The 18,327-nt window shown below is 40.3% G+C and overlaps 1 protein-coding gene across 2 annotated transcripts in view; it reads right to left on the bottom strand.

The window, feature by feature from the left end:
* Window positions 1–509: 509 nt before the first annotated feature.
* The window catches only part of MOSMO (modulator of smoothened), a 31,233-nt gene continuing 13,415 nt past the window's right edge, over window positions 510–18,327 (bottom strand). For both annotated transcript variants that reach the window (XM_053992426.1, XM_053992427.1), the window contains 2 exons: window positions 11,019–11,231; window positions 510–4,369 (listed from right to left, as the gene is read on the bottom strand). In XM_053992426.1, coding sequence (XP_053848401.1) covers window positions 4,185–4,369; window positions 11,019–11,231 — 398 coding nt within the window. In that variant the 3' untranslated portion in view covers window positions 510–4,184. The remainder of the gene's footprint in view (window positions 4,370–11,018; window positions 11,232–18,327) is intronic.

The raw sequence follows: 18,327 nt of genomic DNA, 5'->3' as shown, positions 1-18,327 counted from the left end.
CCGGGAGCGGAGGGGCCCAGCCCGATCCCCGCCCGCTGTTGCGGCGTTGCCGGTGGAGACGGGGCCGGCCCCGGCGCGCCGCTTCCCGCCGCCTGAGGGCGCCGGTGGCCGGGAGGCGAGGGGCCCCGCCGGGCGTGAGGGGGCACCCCTGAGGGGGGCACACCTGAGGGTGGGGCACACCCCTGAGGGGGGGGCACACCTGAGGGGGAGGGCACACCCCTGAGGGGGGGCACACCTGAGGGAGGGGCACACCCCTGAGGGGGGGCACACCTGAGGGGGAGGGCACACCCCTGAGGGAGGGCACACCTGAGGGAGGGGCACACACCTGAGGGGGGGCACACCTGAGGGAGGGGCACACACCTGAGGGGGGGCACACCTGAGGGGGAGGGCACACCCCTGAGGGGGGGCACACCTGAGGGAGGGGCACACCTGAGGGTGGGGCACACCTGAGGGTGGGGCACACACCTGAGGGGGGCGGAGCCAGTTCCAGTCAGTGCAGCCGAAGCCAGTCGCTTTAGTAGACAATTTATTTTGATAAACTTGCTCAATAACAAAAATACAAGTGAAGAAAATTATGTTCATTTTATACAGTTTGTATTAACATTTGTTCGGAAATCATTAATTGAAAAAAATGCTCTAACCAATAGAAAACAACCCTCAGTAAAGGCCGGGGGGCGCAGGCGGAGGGCCCGGCCTCGAGCCCAGGCAGGACAGCCCGCCTGCAGACACCATTTCCTTCATTATGTTCATCCTTCACAAAGGTTTTAAAGGACAGCTTCCACTTTCCCGTGTGTGTGTCGGGGCAAACACGAACCTACAGTTGTGTTCTGGAGTGGTTAAACAGCGTGTCAGGAACGCAGGGACGCAGGAGGGCCCGGCTCCGGCGGCATCACCTCAGCCAGAGGCCGGGGCTCGGAGTGTGGCGCACTGCCCGTGCCTTCGGGACACCGGCATCGCTCTCCAGCCGGATTAACAGCGCAAAAACCACGTCAAATGGTCAGGCTGGTGTGTTCCGGGAAGCACACCCTCCCCAGGTCTGACCAAACAGCTTCCAGGTGATTATTTCAGCTGAGCTCAATGGTAAGATTTACACAGACAAATTTACTAGCTTTTCCTTCTGAAAGTATTTTCAGTTTCCAATCTTACATTTTGTTAGCCAAATAAATGACAAAGTGTGCACAAATTACATTATGATGGGGTATCAAACCTTAGGGAGGATTTAGAAGCAAAAGAATAAATGGAATTCTCTAGTGATGTATGAAATGAGCTGTCCTTCAAAAAGTTAAAAAATAATGGCAGAATCAGAAAAGTTTATGTAAACACTCAACACAAATATGGGATTACCTTTGGAGAAGATTCATATGGAAACATTTGCTTTTCATGAACTGAAAAGGCCTACAGATGTTTAGGCATGTTCAATACGAACTTCCTGGAGTTCAAAACAAAACCTTGTGCAAATAAAACCTATAAATAGTCTTCAGCAGATTTTACAGTGATGCTCTTAGGTATGAAAAGAATGCACACAACTTTAAAACAAAAGTAACAGACATAAGTTTGACAAATGATTGCACCATAAAACAGTGTTTTATATACAGTTTACAAGATATGATTTTTTGCTATAAATTAATACTGTACTATATAGTACTTAGTGACCTTATTAAAAGCAACTGTTGACAGCTGTCTCTTCAATTACTGGTTTGGGTTTTTTAAAATGCATTTGGCCGCATCTATTTCTGGATTTGAAATGCTCAAATATTTAATAAATCTATTTGCTAGATCTTTGCTAACATTTAATAATTCATAGCAATAGCACTGGCAGATCAGATCAATTTCCAGTCAGCCAGCCACAGTCTGGGTATGCTCCAAGTGTTTTTGTTTGGTTTCTTAAAAGTTATTATTATGATCCATTTAATCAAAGCCTAAGATGATGTTACAATAACTGAAATAAGTAAGTTGGAGGGGCGGGAAGGGAAAGAAATTTTAGCAGCTTAGAAACTCTCCCCACCCCCCCAGCTGTGTTCCAGTCGCAAAAATCTCGAACTATTTACAAGTGTAACATTTCTGAAAACGTAATTTATAATCCAAGTTTTAGTGAATACTTTATCTTAGGACACAGTAGTGATAACACCAAAATTTTGAAAGATATCAAGCAGTTGAACCCTGCCTTTTCCCTCCACCACTATCACTAGGGGCCACAGACTGCCCATGCAGATGAAAGCTTAAATTAGGAACCAAATTATATCTAAACCATGACTTCCGAGTAAGTGCTTGGCTGTATTTACAGATTAGTATACTTTGGAAAAATTTAGTGATCCATAAACACTCCATTCTACCTGTGAATGAGCTGACTGGGAAAAAAAATACTTAGAAACCATTCCAGTGGCAAGTTGGTAAAAAATGTCAAAAGAAAATACACATCAACAGATTACATTTTTGTATTAAAATACCTTGGGTGGGGGAGAGGGAAGAAATGGAGAAAGGCAGGGACCCACTATGGTCTGAATGGCACAGAGTTTAAAATAATTGTGCAAACTGTGTTAAACATTCCAGCTTATCTGGTAAGTGATTACTTTGGAAACTGCTGATTTTATTTTAACATAAATCTCACCCTGAAATGACTGTCTATTCATTAATGCAGTTCCTCTAGTAAGCTCAATGAAACAGTGCTCAAAACAGACAATTTTTTTGTTTTCAGTATTAATGTCAGGCAAACTATGTATTAACTGGAAAACAAATACTGATAGTGCAGGCAGCTTCCCTGGAACACCAACCTAGTAGTGAATTAAGATGTGGATTCAATGGTTTATTCTTGTGTTGAAAAATAAAACTACTTTTAGTGAGAAATATTTACTCCAAATTTTGGTGGCCATTAAATCTATGATTAAAATAACTTTAGTAAACAAGGCATATATTTTTAACAATTATATTGCTCATTTTTTTGGTAAAGAGGAATTAATACTCAGCTGAAAATAAGTTCATCCATCTTTGCAGTGGGATAGTGTTTGCATTACTTTACATTTTATATAACATTGCATTTTATATGTGCTAAAAGAAATGCTTACCTATGGTAAAATGCTGTGCTTGAACATGAATGAATGCTAATGTGACAATGAAGTAGAAAAAAGAGATTTTTCTGTACAACAGTTGCTAATAATTTAAATAGTGTCAGTTTCCCAAAATTAGGATTTTAAGGTATGACATGATCTCACCTTCTACCCTCATATACAAATAAATTACCATAAAAAGAATTTTAGCTTAACTTAAAATTGCACCTAGAAAGGCATGGGATAGTTTGTACCTATTACAAAAAACTGTTAAAATCAAGGGCTGCTACAAAGAATGAGGTAAACTGAAGACTCTCAGCTATGTGGCCTTCAGAAAAATGGCTTTTTTCTATTGAGTTCTAGTTTTGCACACCACAGTGTTTTGCTAGCAAAGCATTCTGAGTTCTTTTCCAGGAATCATTTGTGTGTATATACATATATATACATATGTGTATATACACACACACACACATACACACACACACTGTATACTGCATCAGCAAAATATATATATATTTATATATATATATTTATATAAATATAAGGACGAAATCCCCCTCTAAAATGTTCCTTAGTGTTTCCTAGAGCTTATGGGGGAGCAGGGGATGTATGTCTTTTTGCTGTTACATACATTGAGAGAACATGTTTTGATCTATTGGCTTCTTGGTGCAGTAATGCAAGATTGATCCACATTGGTGCCAAAGGCTTTGCTCATCAGAAGGAAGATGTAAAACACTAATCTCCTAAACAGTGAGGCCAGCCTCACTTGAGTTCCTCCACAACCCTCTGGTCCACCACAAAGTTCATAAATACTTCGACTTCCAAATGGTTAGACGTTAAAAACAGGAACAGTCCAGTAATGTGGGGTGTTATGCTTGTCAGTGTAAAGCATTTTTCACTAGTTCCTATCACAGTGCAGACCTGACTGCATTGAAGTATGCTCAGGAGATTAGTCAGCGTGGTCTGTATTTGGTTATGGGAAAGGCTCTCCTTTTTTTCATCCAAAGTGCATAGTGAGAACAAGTCAAAGCATTCCTCTTTTCAGTCAGTGTTTGATAGTCTGAATTAGGCATCCTCCTGAGAATGCAATTCCGATGTCTTGCTCTTTTCCAAAATAAAGTCCTGCAGTCCAGACATTCATCAGCCAGGTAAACAGACTTTGCCAGCAAATAGAAGTCCCACTATTGTAAAGAAAATGGATAAGACAAACAGTACATACGAAGATCCAACCACTGTGTTATTGGGTAATTTATATGGTTGACCTCCAACTTCATTGATGTAAAATCCTATTGGAAATATTAGGGCTGCCATACAGAATAGAATCACTGCAAAGAAAAGAAAAAGAAAAAAACAGTCACTGATGTGTTAAAGTGAAACTATTTACCTTTTCACAGAGCGCTCCAGAAAAACAAGCAAAATATCCTGACTGAACTGAAGAGCTGAGATCAGAGCTATCTGAGCTGATAACTTGCTTGAAATGACTGAGTAGGCTTTATGATGCTTTCAAAACATCCCTCATCTACTCCCAAGAAAGACTAGAAGTCCCCAATTTTGACTGTAATTTCAATTCTGCTCACTAGATCACGAACTCTCTTTAGAGAAGAAAAAATTGGTAGATATACTTCTATCACCATCTCAAAGTTCAGTCATTTCTTCTCTAGTTATTTTAGAGTCATTTTGCCCAGTCAAGATAAAGTAACATTCAACATCGAAGAAACTTTTTCTATTATCAGTTGTCTTTTTCCAACTGTAATTGCTCTCTCCCATTCTTCACATATTCATTTTCTGTAAAAGCTTTGCTAAAAAGAGAAAACATTCCGATTGTCATTATGGTTTAAGATTAAAAGATACCAGTTTCCTAACGTTATATGAATGTTTCCTTAGATAATGAAATATCCTTAGAATTTCTCATTGTAATACAATGAAATGAAAGTTTTCTGATTCAGTTTAGTTCAAGCTTCTTAGTGAAAAACTAAATTCAGACTGTGAACAAAGAGACCAAGCAAAGAGGGTTTTTATTTCACTTCAAACTCATGTATATGTTTTGTTCTTGCAACTGACTCTGTGTGAAAGTAGAAGAAATCCAGAACTCCTGTTAAAGAATTACATTACAGATTTCACAGGCCTTCAAGTATCAATAGTAGCCAAGATTCCTCACAGCACATTTCAATACTCTGATCAAATCCAGGAGAGAACATCCAGTGTTGTATCCCAGATGACAACTTCAGTGTTTCTGTAGCATACCTTTGGAAAAGTAACCCTGTTTAGTTTGGATGTAGCTGTGCAGAACTCTATTGTCAACCAAGGCAATGACTTCTAAATATGGCTCCTCTGAGAGGCAAGATATTCTTCACAATAAAAAGGATTAGCTTTTGAATTGATTTGATCGTATATGCAAGAATATACAATTGGGGTTTTTTAATCAGTATTAGAATAAAACAGAGTTCTATCTCATTCTACCAGTTCAGTCAAGTATTAGTGCTTTACTGTGATTTCACTTCTGTGTATTTCAGCGTTGTTTCAGACATTATTTACTGTGAGTGGAACATGGCACCACAAAACCTATTATACAACCAACTCCAATTAGATCTGAGGGGAGAGAGGAGCTGAACCTGCTCTGTTCTCTCACCAATCCCACATGTGCTTCTGACATGAAGCACAGCTCACACTGAAGCCCCTCCTAGTCCTCAAACTCTGCCTTATAACCTGGCCACACAGAAAAAAGAAAATTCAAGCCAAGTTACAATGCTCCTGCCTGAACAAAGTGCATCATATGCTGACTTTTTCAGTTTTCTCTAGTTAACACAGGCTGCTGCTTTTAGTTTGTTAGTAAGGGACACAGGTGCTGTCATTGTCTCCTCTTCCCTTCTCCACCACTGCAAGACAGGGGAAACCCTGGGAATGCTGTTCCCTACTTGAGCCTCCTTAAAAGTCAAACAAGCAACATCAAAAACCACTGGTAACAGTAATAACCATCACCTTAATCACCACTCCACTGCAAGAAGTGCTGCAGCTGCTTTTGTTTCCAAAGGTATGTAAATAAAATCAGGAGCTTGGCTCCTTTGGCCTCACCAGAACAACGTTTCTAGCCTTTACAAATGAGGAAATGATTGGCTGGAGCAGCATCAATATTTTTTAATGTAGCTCCACTACTGCTCTTCCTCACCAAACACGGATGCTCCAGTTTATCCAGCTACAGTGCCCACACTAAACCCATTTTTAAATTGACTCCGTGTATATCCAAGATGAACAGTTTGCCACATATTTTATATCTTAATGCTTATGATTTCCATAGCACAGGTCTCAGCTTTGAGGAAAAACCACTAATATTCTAGAAGATACTGGGCATGATGAATCTGAATTCAGAGAGTGTCCAAGTAAGATCTGGGCATAAACAAAGAAGGATGCTTTCATAAACCATGATCCGCATCAGAACATCAGCTGCTCCTTGCCTTCCAAAACACATTAAGCAGCTTTCACAACACCTTGAGCCAAGAGCAGCCAGCACCAGGATCATTCCTTCGGCTGCCAGTGCCGAGCAGGAAAACCCCGATGTTCCACTGGAGGGGGCTCGTGTCTCGCTCACACCGTGCCCGCACACCGGGTTATTCAAAGGGGAAGGGGAAAGAGCACAATCAGAAAACATCTGGAACTGCACAGTTGCCACATTCCTGCTCAGTGTCACCTCATTAGGCCATCTATTAGAACAGAACCAGACCCACACACCAGACCTTAAACATTAAACAATGAAGAAAGTTTTAATCAACACAATTATTGGTTTATGTAATTCCACATGACACAACCTAATCCTTAAAAAATGTTTCCTTTTGTTAATTGTATCTCAAACATCTGAGTCCATCTGCAGAAAGCATGGGTATGGGTATGTGTTTCTTGAGCAGACCTATGTAAGCACAGAAGAGCTTTCTAGTCTGCGTCTGAATTGTGGCTGTAAAAAACCCAATTAGTTCCTCTAATTCTTTAGTTTGAAATTGTTTTGAGCATCTAATGACAACTTCAAAAGAAATCTGGTCTTAAAAAAAGGTTTAGTCTTCAGAGGCTCACTGCAATATCTGCTTGCCTCTATACAGATACATAACCTAGAAAGCAACCTGCTACAAATCTTTAATAACTCAAGAAGCACTTTATTCACGGGGGAACACCAGAGACAGACATTCACAGGATAGCTACTGTTAGTTAAGGATGTGATTATCCTGCTCCATTTTTACTTGCATTCCAAAAAGCAGTCCATTATTGCTCATGAACTTTTAAATCCTCAGGGACAAAAAGCAAACCAATTCCAGACTCTCTGGTAATTGCTGGAAAAATGGTAGAAAGAAGATTTTTCTGTCTAGCATCTTCTCCCTTGATACATCTCAGAGAAGCACCTCATTCAGTAGTAGCAGACACAGAATTCATCCCCTTTCTAGTTGCAGCAGATGTTGAGAGACCTGAATCTGTACAATGTAAAAAGATCTTGAGGGAGCTCTGTGAATTCCTGCAACAGCCAAAATTGTAATAACATACATGAGATCACCCATGTGGCCTCCATGGGAATGAGCTCTGGACATTGTTTCTATTTATGGAAACAGACAGTATCTGTCTGAAGGACCATGAAAATGACTAACATTTGAAATTTCCACACCTTCACCACATCCTATCTTATCAACTGGAAGATCAAAAACAAGCACCCTGAAAAGGCCAGAGATTTACATAAATCTGAAGCAGAGGTAGCAACATAGGAGCAGTGTCAGAGACATGTGGAAAAATACCAAAACCAGGTCACTTTTTGGCTACCAACTTGTGTCACTATGTGCCAGGCCATAATTAATGATGAGATGGTATAGAAGCTGGGATGGCAAAAGGCTGTTCTGGTATACAAGCAAAGGAACAGCTGATCAGAGCTTTGCTTGCTACCTACACACGAGGCACAGCTATGGGTTTGTAACACCCTGTTCACTGAAGAATCACATAAAAGCTGGGCAGTGCACAGATGAACACCAACAAGGAACCCACTCTCCATTACACTGTATGAATGTGGTACTACTGAAACACCAGTGATAGTTTTGATGGTATCTATGCCGGAGTGACAATACCGATCACATCAGTAGGAATACTAATTCCTGAAAGACACTTCTCTACAAAAAATTAAGGAAAGCCTTCACATTTACCTGTATAAGACTTTTGTCACTCATGCAGTATGACCTGGAGGACAGCAATAGCTCTCCTCTCCACAAAGCTGTTTGCAGAGACATCAGAAAGGATAGGTTTCTGTGCAGTAAACCCACCAACAACTGGGGAATGAGGCAAATGCTGTGCTTGTAAATACCCTCTGGGATGTATGCCCTCAGAAGTGTATAGAAGAAAGAGAACGGACAGGTTAAACTTCTGTCTTCTTCATGTCTCTTAGCTTAACAAGATAAACAGGACCGCTCTCAGCAACAATTCATATTTAAAGGTATGCAGATGAAAAAATTTAGCTACGGCTATTTACTTGAAAACACCTGGAGTCATCCCAAGATTACAAGGAAAAATTCAATGAAAAATATAAGTTATGCAACTATATATAAATTCCAGCACGAACTGGACCTCTTACCAGGCTTTCCCTGCCACTCTCAGAGTTGTAAGGAAAAGGCTGAGCAAAAGGATTCCTTTGCCTCAGATATTTACTCCAGACCCTCTTGCATTTGAAGGAACAGAGCTGCCAGTCCCAGAGCTTCCCTTGGAAGCCCCAGCAGACTTCCCTGCCTGCCCAGGATAGCATGTCCTGCACTGTGTTCAGAAAGTTCTGTGAGAAGATCTGCTAGCAGCCTGCACGAGGCCACTGCGTTTTGAAATCACTTGCAGATGAGATGTAATACAAATATGAATTCTTCCCTACCCCCTTCTAATGAGTTACACATTTTCATCTAAACAGCACTGGCACTTCACAGGAAGGATCTCTGCTCAGGGTATTCCAATGATTCCACATGGCTGCATGGTTCCTAATAGTAACCTACAAATAGGTTACTAATTTGGGTTGTATCCAATGAACCGCAGAAGTCACTCTCAATAACTTTTTGAAAAATCTAGAATTCTTCCTTGCACTCATTTCTATTTTTCAAAATTAATTTTCCTAACAAGTAAGTTCAGAGATAAAATTTCCCATCATCTTTGTTAACAGGAATGCAAAGGTCACAGAGTTGTATGTATTGGAGATGAATACCAAAGACATTGAATTTTATAATTTCAGCAACACAGAGATCATATCTTAATAGAATTATGAATAATTCTGACTTGCAAAAGAACAAATTAGTGTTTTTCATTATTAAACATCTCATACCAAGAAGACAAGTGCTGAAATAAAAATGTCCTTCTATACTGAGACATCTAATAATGAACCTGTTGCAAGCCTGAAAAAATCTCTAGAGAAAAAAACCCAAAACAAAAAAACCTTAGGGTATCACACTTTTTGGCTGAACTAATCATCACAGCTGTAGAAAACTAAAGCTGTAGGCACGTGATGATTTCAGCTATTAAAGAAAAATATTGATATCTAGAACTCAAACTCCCCTCTTTACACAAGAGCTTTTACTCCAGCTCCCTGTAAGCATTTTTACTTTATAAAACATTTTGACTTTAACCCCCACCACATATATTAGATACACATGAAATATGTACAAATAAACAGGTGCACTGGAAAAGTTGGGATGGAATATTCAGTAATACTCAGGTCTGCTATTGTAATCATTCACTGGAAAATAAATGAAAGTCAATGACAATGGATACAGCATTTCAATAGCTCCATTGTCTGCAAGAGCAGCACTATTAATTTAATATGCTGTGTAGCAACGTTGTCAGAAAGATGGCTTTGATTGTACAAGTGCCTCAATGAAGTAGCTTTGTTGAAGCCAAGCACTTTTTAATATTATTCCCTTCCCAAAACCATGGTTAAATCTAACTCGTATTAGATATCATTACATGTCAGAGTTCCATTAAACTTTATTTATACCCGTGTAAACCACAAACTTGCATTTCTAGTTAAGTGTTCACACTACCTTTAGTGGTTTGTCATAATTCAAATCAATTTAAAAGCCCTCAGGTTTTGAGTTTTTTCATGCTGTCATCCCCACCATTAAGGCACCATTTCACAGTTGGGCTAAGCCTGTAACACACACCAAGAAAAGGAAGTTTTAAAGTTATTCCCCTTGCTCATTATAACTGTTTTTTTGCGCTGAAGTAGCCGTAGGATATGTTTCCCTGTGTGCAAACACAGGGCTGCTGGAGCAGGCTCAGCTGTGAGGAGTTACACTGGTGCTCATGCAGAGCACAGTGAAGGAGGCAGAAAAGCACTGCTACTCCTCCCTCTGGCTAAAGCACGGCTGCAGGTCACTTCTGGAAGCAGAAGTCTTGGTGCTGTGAAGCACAGCAGATGCTCTGCAGTGGGCAATCCTCCTGCATAGCCAATTAGGATGCAGACATTCTGAATAAAGCAGCTGCTGTGAGCATGAAGCAGAACTGAACCTCAACCCCGAACGAGGTATTCACGAGACACCTGAGTAAGGACAGGTTACCTCAAAAGTACCAACTGCCTCCTCTGCCTCAGAGAGGGAATTTTCAGTAATTGCAAGCTGCTAGGATTGTCCTGGATATATGGGAGTGGGGAAGTGTGAAATATTACAACCACTCAAGTCAGAACTGACCTCTTCTATCCCTGCTCATTTTCTTAGGTCAATTGATGGTACTGCCCAAGGAAGGTAAAGGGGTCAGGCCTTCCTTTCTTTCACACCATTATTCCCTCTCAATTACAGTCACTTAAGACACCAACCCCTTTATTTCTGAAGCCTTATTTTTCCCTCAGATGTGGTATTCAAAGAGAAGGAATGTTTTGCATAGCAGGAGCCCTAAGCAGTTGCTCCTTTCCAACACTATGATGTTATTTCAGACTCCACCAGTTTATCCTGCATACAGGTCAACTGTGCAGTTGAGGTCACTTACTTCCAGTGAAAGCTATCCAGCGGGCATATTTAGTAGCTTCTCTTCGCCAGTGGGAAGCCACCAGCAAACCACATGTGACAGTTAGTGAAATGATTCCCATTATGATGAAAAATAACGTAGTGACCCACTCGGGAGGCAGCCGTGGAGGAATACAGGTCCTGTCACGTCCATGGATGGTTTGACACTGTCGCACAAGGCCAACTGTGAGAGCACCTGAAAATACATAGCAGAGAGGCAAGTAAACTTTCAAAATCCTCTCTGAGGGGCGCTCAATTGCAAACCACAGCTCAGAATTGCCCCAAAGTAAGGGATTCTTTCTTTGATGAACCTTAGTAAGCCTTTCAAACACGGAGGATGAGGGCATGCTATAAACATCTGCCTTCATGTTCCTTCATCACACGCTTGCACAAGCTGAAGTGAGATGGCTGCAAGCTGTATCTGGTTCCTGAGTGGCAATCAAGGTCTAATCAAAGGGATAAAGCACTCGTAATAAAGCCTGCCAATATCTGCTAACGTGGTAGCTGACTTGCATAGAGGATCACTCCCTCATCTGTGCAGGATGAAGTACTTTTATAGTCTAACAAAATGAGTTGCAGCCCCCCTAAAATGCATTTAATTGTCTAATATCTTTTTCCCTCATCTGTAAATACAGCTTTAAGCCTCTGACTCTTGCAGTGGAACTGCATTTAATTCATGTATGATTTTAAAAACATTTAAAAAACTCCACTCCTTGACAGTAACTCATTAAAAAGAGTCCCTCCATTCAAGACTTGATCAATCCTTTTGACTGCTAACAAGAGTTACTACATACTGAAACTGGGATAGCTACACAAAAGATCTATCAAAAAGATCCTAGGAAAAGGATAAGATTGGTACAGGAACCATAAAGATTTAACCAAAATTATATATTTTATGTTAAATAATATATTTTTTTAAAATCCAAGTCAGTGCTTTTGAGACTCATAAATAAGTTTTTAGTGAGCTTTAATAATGAAGTTATCTTTCTAACCCAAATTTAACATGCGAAATTAAGACGCATTTCTTCCAGTGTCTCTTAAACATTAAGTTCTAGATTTCTCAATTTTTTCTTTTCTTCTGAACTGTTGTCCTAAATAATCACAATTATTCTTTATCTACATTAGCAGCAAAACCTAACAGTGGACAGCATTAGAGTCAACATCTTTCTCCACAAATTACTTCAAGTAAATATGGTTTCAGTTGACCTGTTTCAAATAAAAAGAGGACAACTTAGACACAATTACAGTAAGACTGAGAAGCTTAGGTTTAGCATGTCCTTTGGAGGGAGAAAGATCTATCATACTTTCTAGCCTCTTTCTGGGGGGAAAGAAAAAGTGTGAAACAAAGGAGAAAGCCAATAGTCAAAAGATTAACCAGTCCTAGCATGCACCTCCTGGCACCCTGGAGCTAATTTCTATAGATCCTTTCTGCTCACACCTGAGCAATGAGTACCAGCAGAATTAGCTTCTGAGCTTAGAATTGTTGGGTTAGGAGGCAGCATATTATGTTTTATTAGATGTTTAGAGTCTTATTAAATGTACTGCTTCATATCCCACGGGATGAGAAGAACCAAAAGTGAAACCATTACTGAACCTGTTCTGTTGAAGTATTCTTGCAACATTTGTTTGACTACAAAATCTCAGTCTTATTCAAATATATCCTTTTAATTACACATCCATCAACTGAAAAATTCAGGGATGAATTTTCAGCCAAAAACTGAACAACTACAAAACCAATAAAGTTGGCATTTTCTACTGCAGCAATCACACCACTGCTGTGCACCAGGATCACACAAAACTGAGCCAGGGTTACACAAGCAATCCTGCCCAGCTCCATGCCTGCACAGTACAGTTTTACATGAACTGCTTCTCTTCCATAGCTTGCAATGTTTTCATTGCACATCAGCTGCTGGGGCAGAGGGGAGATGTGCCTGTGTCCTTAAATGTCAAGCTCCCTGGAGCACACACACTGCAGAACCTCATACAAAACACTGAGCAGTTTCCTGTAGTTTGGGGATAAAGAGGCTATTCACTGCAACATCACAGAACAGGAAATTAATCCCAATCACTGTGCAAGACCAGGATTTAACAACAATTTTACTATCCTTACAGCAGAAGTCAGTTTTTTCTAAACTGCAATTCTAATCAAAGAATGACTTCATAAAAATGACATCATACACTCAATAGATGTTTTCTGAGTTCAAAGACCTCTCCTGACTTAGGTGGCAATAATTTAGTGCATTTTTAACTTTGGAAAAAGTAGCAATGGTAAGAGTCACTCTGCTGAACATGGTTCCATTTTGTGTCTTAACTGAAACTGAAAAAAACAGCTGCTGTAGATTAGCATGTATAAGCAAGAGACAACTATTTCATTTTGTACATGCAATTTGCAGTTTATACTAAAGATATTTTTCAACTAAGAAGAGCACACTTAACATATCAGACTCAGAGAGAACCAAAGCTAAGCCCAGAAGTACCATATCTAGAGGAAACAGAACTCCATCTTGAATTATTATTTTTAATGCAATTTCTCTTACTATCAATATCTACTACTCCAAAAGGTATTAAAAAAAAAACAAACACCCAAACAAAAAAAAAAAAAAACCCAGAAATGAAAATGAATAAAACAAGAAAAAAAAAAATCTCTGAATTGTGAGTACCACAGTAGCATTCCTTCTTAATACACAAGGATAGTTGGAAGAAACTATTCAGAGGATGGCTTCCTAACATCACTTCTGGTGCCCAAGTGTATTATTTTACTCTGGTGAGTTTTTTTTGTTTTGTTTTGTTTGTTAGTTTTGGTTGGTTTGTGGTTTTTTTTATCAGAGTTTTAAAATGTCAGCAATTAAATTTCAAAATCTGACATTTTAGAGGAAATATACTGAGCTTTATGGTTAAGGTCTTTCTAGCCCACAGAGTATTTTTTCTTAACTCTGCTTTATGGATTACAAATCTGAAGTCGATATACTCCATATTTAAGGTTTTGAACCTTGAGTATGCAGCCTCCAGGGAGCCAAATGGAGAGCAAGAGGTCTGTGAACCATTTCTAAAGGTTTCACAAAGGTAACTGGAAAATCAACCTCATTATGTGCTCATAAATTCAGTTAAAGTTCAAGCTGACTACACAGGAATACCTCACTTGTGTGCATAAACTGGGCACAAGAAAATGAAACCTCAGGGCTCATCCCATAGTGACAAATCTGTTGAATTCAGACTTCAAAAGAAGTCTCTAGTGTGGAAAAACAGAATTCATTTGCCATGAAATTCAAAAGAAGAGCATGTTTATATGGTATTTTATTCTGTTGGTCCCATTCTGAAGCAATCAAGTAAACAGTTGCCAGGGAGCTGCAAACAAACTTGTTATAAAAAATCTTGTTTCCCCTTATCTAGTCTATCATTGAAAAGAGGAACAGAGATATGAAACTGCACAGAGTCCTTCTGCCTGTAGTTAGAGAACAGCTCAACAGCCCATCTCAAACCAATCACCAAGTTCCACCAAGATCTGTAAATAAAAGGTTTTTAAGTCATCCTCTCAGAACTACTTCAGCATAATTGCTGAAAATCCAAGCACCTAACACAGGTATGGAACAAAGAGCACAGCTAATGCCAGAAGATTAGGCAGCTGAAAGATGGATCCAGCCCTAAACATCTGCAGTAAACACAGCTGCCCACCCACCTCCCCCTGCCTGCACGGCTCAGCCCTCGGGAGCCACAGTGAGAACCCTGAGGTGCAGGGTTCACCTGCCTCTCCCTCCCCAGAGCTTCTGAGACTGGCATTATTCAGGTCAGTACAGCTAAAGCAGGAGGTGATTAGGATAGATATGCTAATTACTAAAAATGAAATTTGACCTTTATCAAATCAGAGAATGCTGCACTGGGTCTGGGTAAATGTTACTGAAGTGGTCCTTATTCTTTTCCAGTAAATCTATTCCCTGAAGTGCCAAAGCATTTCTAACACATTAAAAAACCTCTCAGTAGTGACAGTCTGTGTATAACCAGGGCTCCAGTTAATTTCAGAGAAAGATTTTTTGATCATCCAACTCCTCAAAATCACTAGTAATGCTCATTTTTCAACACTGCATATTTTTACTAGAATCAATAATTTGTCTTTAACAAATACACCAACACTGGGGAGCATCACCTATTTAACAATTAAATTCCACAAAACCATTGAGGAAAGGAGGGGGAAGGGCACCAAACCAAGGAAAGGCAAGCCCTTATTTTTCCCCCTGGTGCAGATGTGCAGCTGCCAGGGAGCCGACCCCCAAGTCCCACTCCAGCCCCGCGGTGCTCTGCCATCCCTCTCTTGTTTCCCTGGTAACTACAGAGCCACAAGGAGGAATCACACTCTACAGAGAGAAACAAAGATTGCTGCAGCCCTTTAACTCCCCCTCCTCTACATCACTTCTGAATTATTAAAAGTGGCTCAGCAATAGCACGGCTGGAAAGCAGCAGCATAATAATGGCCACTCAGATGTTCGGTGTTCATCTGTTATCTGAGTGCCAGGACATGTGGGACCAAGTGTGCCAGATGGACACAGGAGAGGTGCCAGTGCCATGAGGAGCTTACCACAGCACAAGAAACAACTAATATGGTAAAAGCAAGATGCAGTGAATGAGGTGGGGCTCAAATGTTAGGAGGTCCCAGAACTCAGAAGCTCTGCTGACACATGAACCTCCATGGCACAAACCCTCAGAACTGCTCTTGCTCAGCCTGGGGTACCTGCTCCTCCTCTGCACTCCCCTACTGTCCCAACTGGCAAATTTGTTTAGTCTTTACCATCATTTTAGATAAAATGCTATTCCTTGGGTTTAAATGCATCTGCAACTCCTTATATTCCTTGACAAGTGCTTCCTTACTTCTACCTCCCATACATCAACCACATCCTTAGCAAAATGCTCAGTACTAACATTTAGGAAGTATTATGGCCAACATGCCTTGTGAGGGGGTTAAAACTGGAACTGCCCCCAGAGAGCCACCTGCTCTCCCTCCCTCCTTGTCCTGATGAGATGGGGTGGTGCTGCTGGAAATGCCAGTTGTGACTGACAGACAGTTCCTGCTCAAAGGAGATACTTTTCTTTAGTGTACTGTGGACTTATTAAACCATCTCTGCTAAGTGAAAAGCACAGTTTAGAGGTTTCTTAATGAGGTGCTGGTGACATAAATCTTAAGAGCACTGCCAGTATGGCAAGGACACTGCTAAGTTTTATGTTTTAGTAATGAGCACAGTACATGGAGCTGTGTTATTTGGGCACACTAAAACATTCATTGCTGCTGGTTAGGTAACAGTCACATGCCAGGGAATGACAGATGTGAAGTTAAGAGCAGCTCAGTTAATCCATTCCTTGTAACTCTCACTGGGCCACAGGCAAGGACAGCTTGGTTTTGGAAACTTTCTAAGTTCAATTCAGCTGATAAACTTGAATGGGAAAAGGTGTAGGTCCACCTAAGGGGAACAGGATCCAGCAATGAGCAGAGCTGCAGCTTGTTGCCCATCCAAGTGGAAACTTGAAAGGTCTAAAGAAAACACAGTGATTTGGTCATGGCAGACTAATTCTAGGCACCAGTGCTAAGGATAAGCATCAAGTTGGCATTGGCCAGCTTGCCTTTAAGATGCTGTCCCTTGCCTGCAACCAAGCTCTCTGACAAGACTGCTTTCAATGTGAGTGAAGCATAGCTGAGGAATTTCTGAGAGGAACAAACAACACAGCACGGAAAGAATAGTTCCAATGCACCTACCCATATAGGAAACAAGGAGGAGGGACTTCCAAGAAGAAAATTTTTGAAGTCATCAAAATAATCTGGCAGTTGAAGTGGGATGTTTGCCATTGTTACATATGGAATTTATTTTCCTGCAACAGGCACTTGAAGGGATGTTGCTGTACAAAGGGGGAAGAGAGAATCACTTCTTTAGGTTTATTTATATATATTTTGTTTTGGGCAAAATTTCTATGAATTCTATAGTCTAGGTAATAGTTTCTTGGAAACAAAGGGCTCTCCCTTCTGCCTTTCCCAAAATCCAGGGAACTACAGTACTGATCATTCCCTACCACAGTCTTGGAGGTACTCCATACAGTTAATTCTACTTTTCCAGTGCAAAACAGCATTAGAAATCAGGCCCTCTTATGAGATTAGCCACGCTCAGAATAAGCAATGCAGGGGTTAGGGAAAAAGTTATGCCTCTGTAGGATAAGCACCACCTCTGGTGTGAAGGGGAAAAAGATAACAGCATCCTGCTGGTTTGCAAAACCAAGGAGGAAAAAAGAATTAACAATGCTGGGGAAGACCACCAGACCCTGTACAGGAAGGCCTATGTTGTAAGAGTCAAACAGAATCATGGGGTCTCTGAATGTCAGGTCCCACTGAATGAGGCCCACAGGCACAGCTCACAGAATTGCTCTGTATCTACAACTGTTCACAGTTACAGCCTTGTAAATTATAGTCCTCGTCTCAATTTTCAACCTTGACCCACTATATCAATTTTTAAAAGTTTACTGCCTCAAATAGCATCATATCAGGGCATTTTTAAAAACAGCACATACACATAATTAACTGCAACTAAGTAACTATATGCAAGTGGAACACCTTGTCTTCCACATTTGTGTTTCAGTCACTGTAGGACAACACAGTAACTAAGTTATATCTGGGTAGGTATAAAGGCTATATAAAAGAATAAAAAAATAAGATCAACTGCCAGTCTCTAATCAAGTATGAGAATACAATGTCTAGTACAGTTCTTACAAAAATAATTACTTCTTTTGTGAGGAATGGAGGTAGTTTGAGTAGATGCTCTTTAGCACTTATGCTGCTAAAATGACTTTGAGGTTACCATGCAAGTACAGTATTCAGGATGTAGCAGAACAGATTGATTCTTTCACTGCGGATGTTCCAGTATTTTGTTCAGGTAGCAGATTAACAGGAAACCAAGACTCACTAAAATAAGATTTATGAATGTTAAAGGATGATCTACAGGAAGGCTGAAAGATCAGCTGCAAAGGTGCAGAACATAGAATAGTTCAAAACAAACAGACTATAAATTATCTTTCCAAATCTTATGCTTTTGGCCTTCACTCCAATTTGTCTCTCAAATCATCTAATAGGTATCATAACCCTGGGAAAAAAGCTTTGGAGTTTCTCACTTTGAAGAAGACCAGATGCAAGATCAATTCATATTCCCACTGGATTTCTATTGGTGTGAAGCAAACAGCTAAAAAATATTTCTACTATGTTAAAAAGTCAGTTTTAAATAAAGACCTAGATTTATTTGTCAAGTTCCTGATATATCTAGAGA

Source organism: Vidua macroura, chromosome 16, assembly GCF_024509145.1.
Source record: "Vidua macroura isolate BioBank_ID:100142 chromosome 16, ASM2450914v1, whole genome shotgun sequence".
Classification (NCBI taxonomy): Eukaryota; Metazoa; Chordata; class Aves; order Passeriformes; family Viduidae; genus Vidua; species Vidua macroura.
This window is presented reverse-complemented; position numbering and strand designations above follow the sequence as displayed.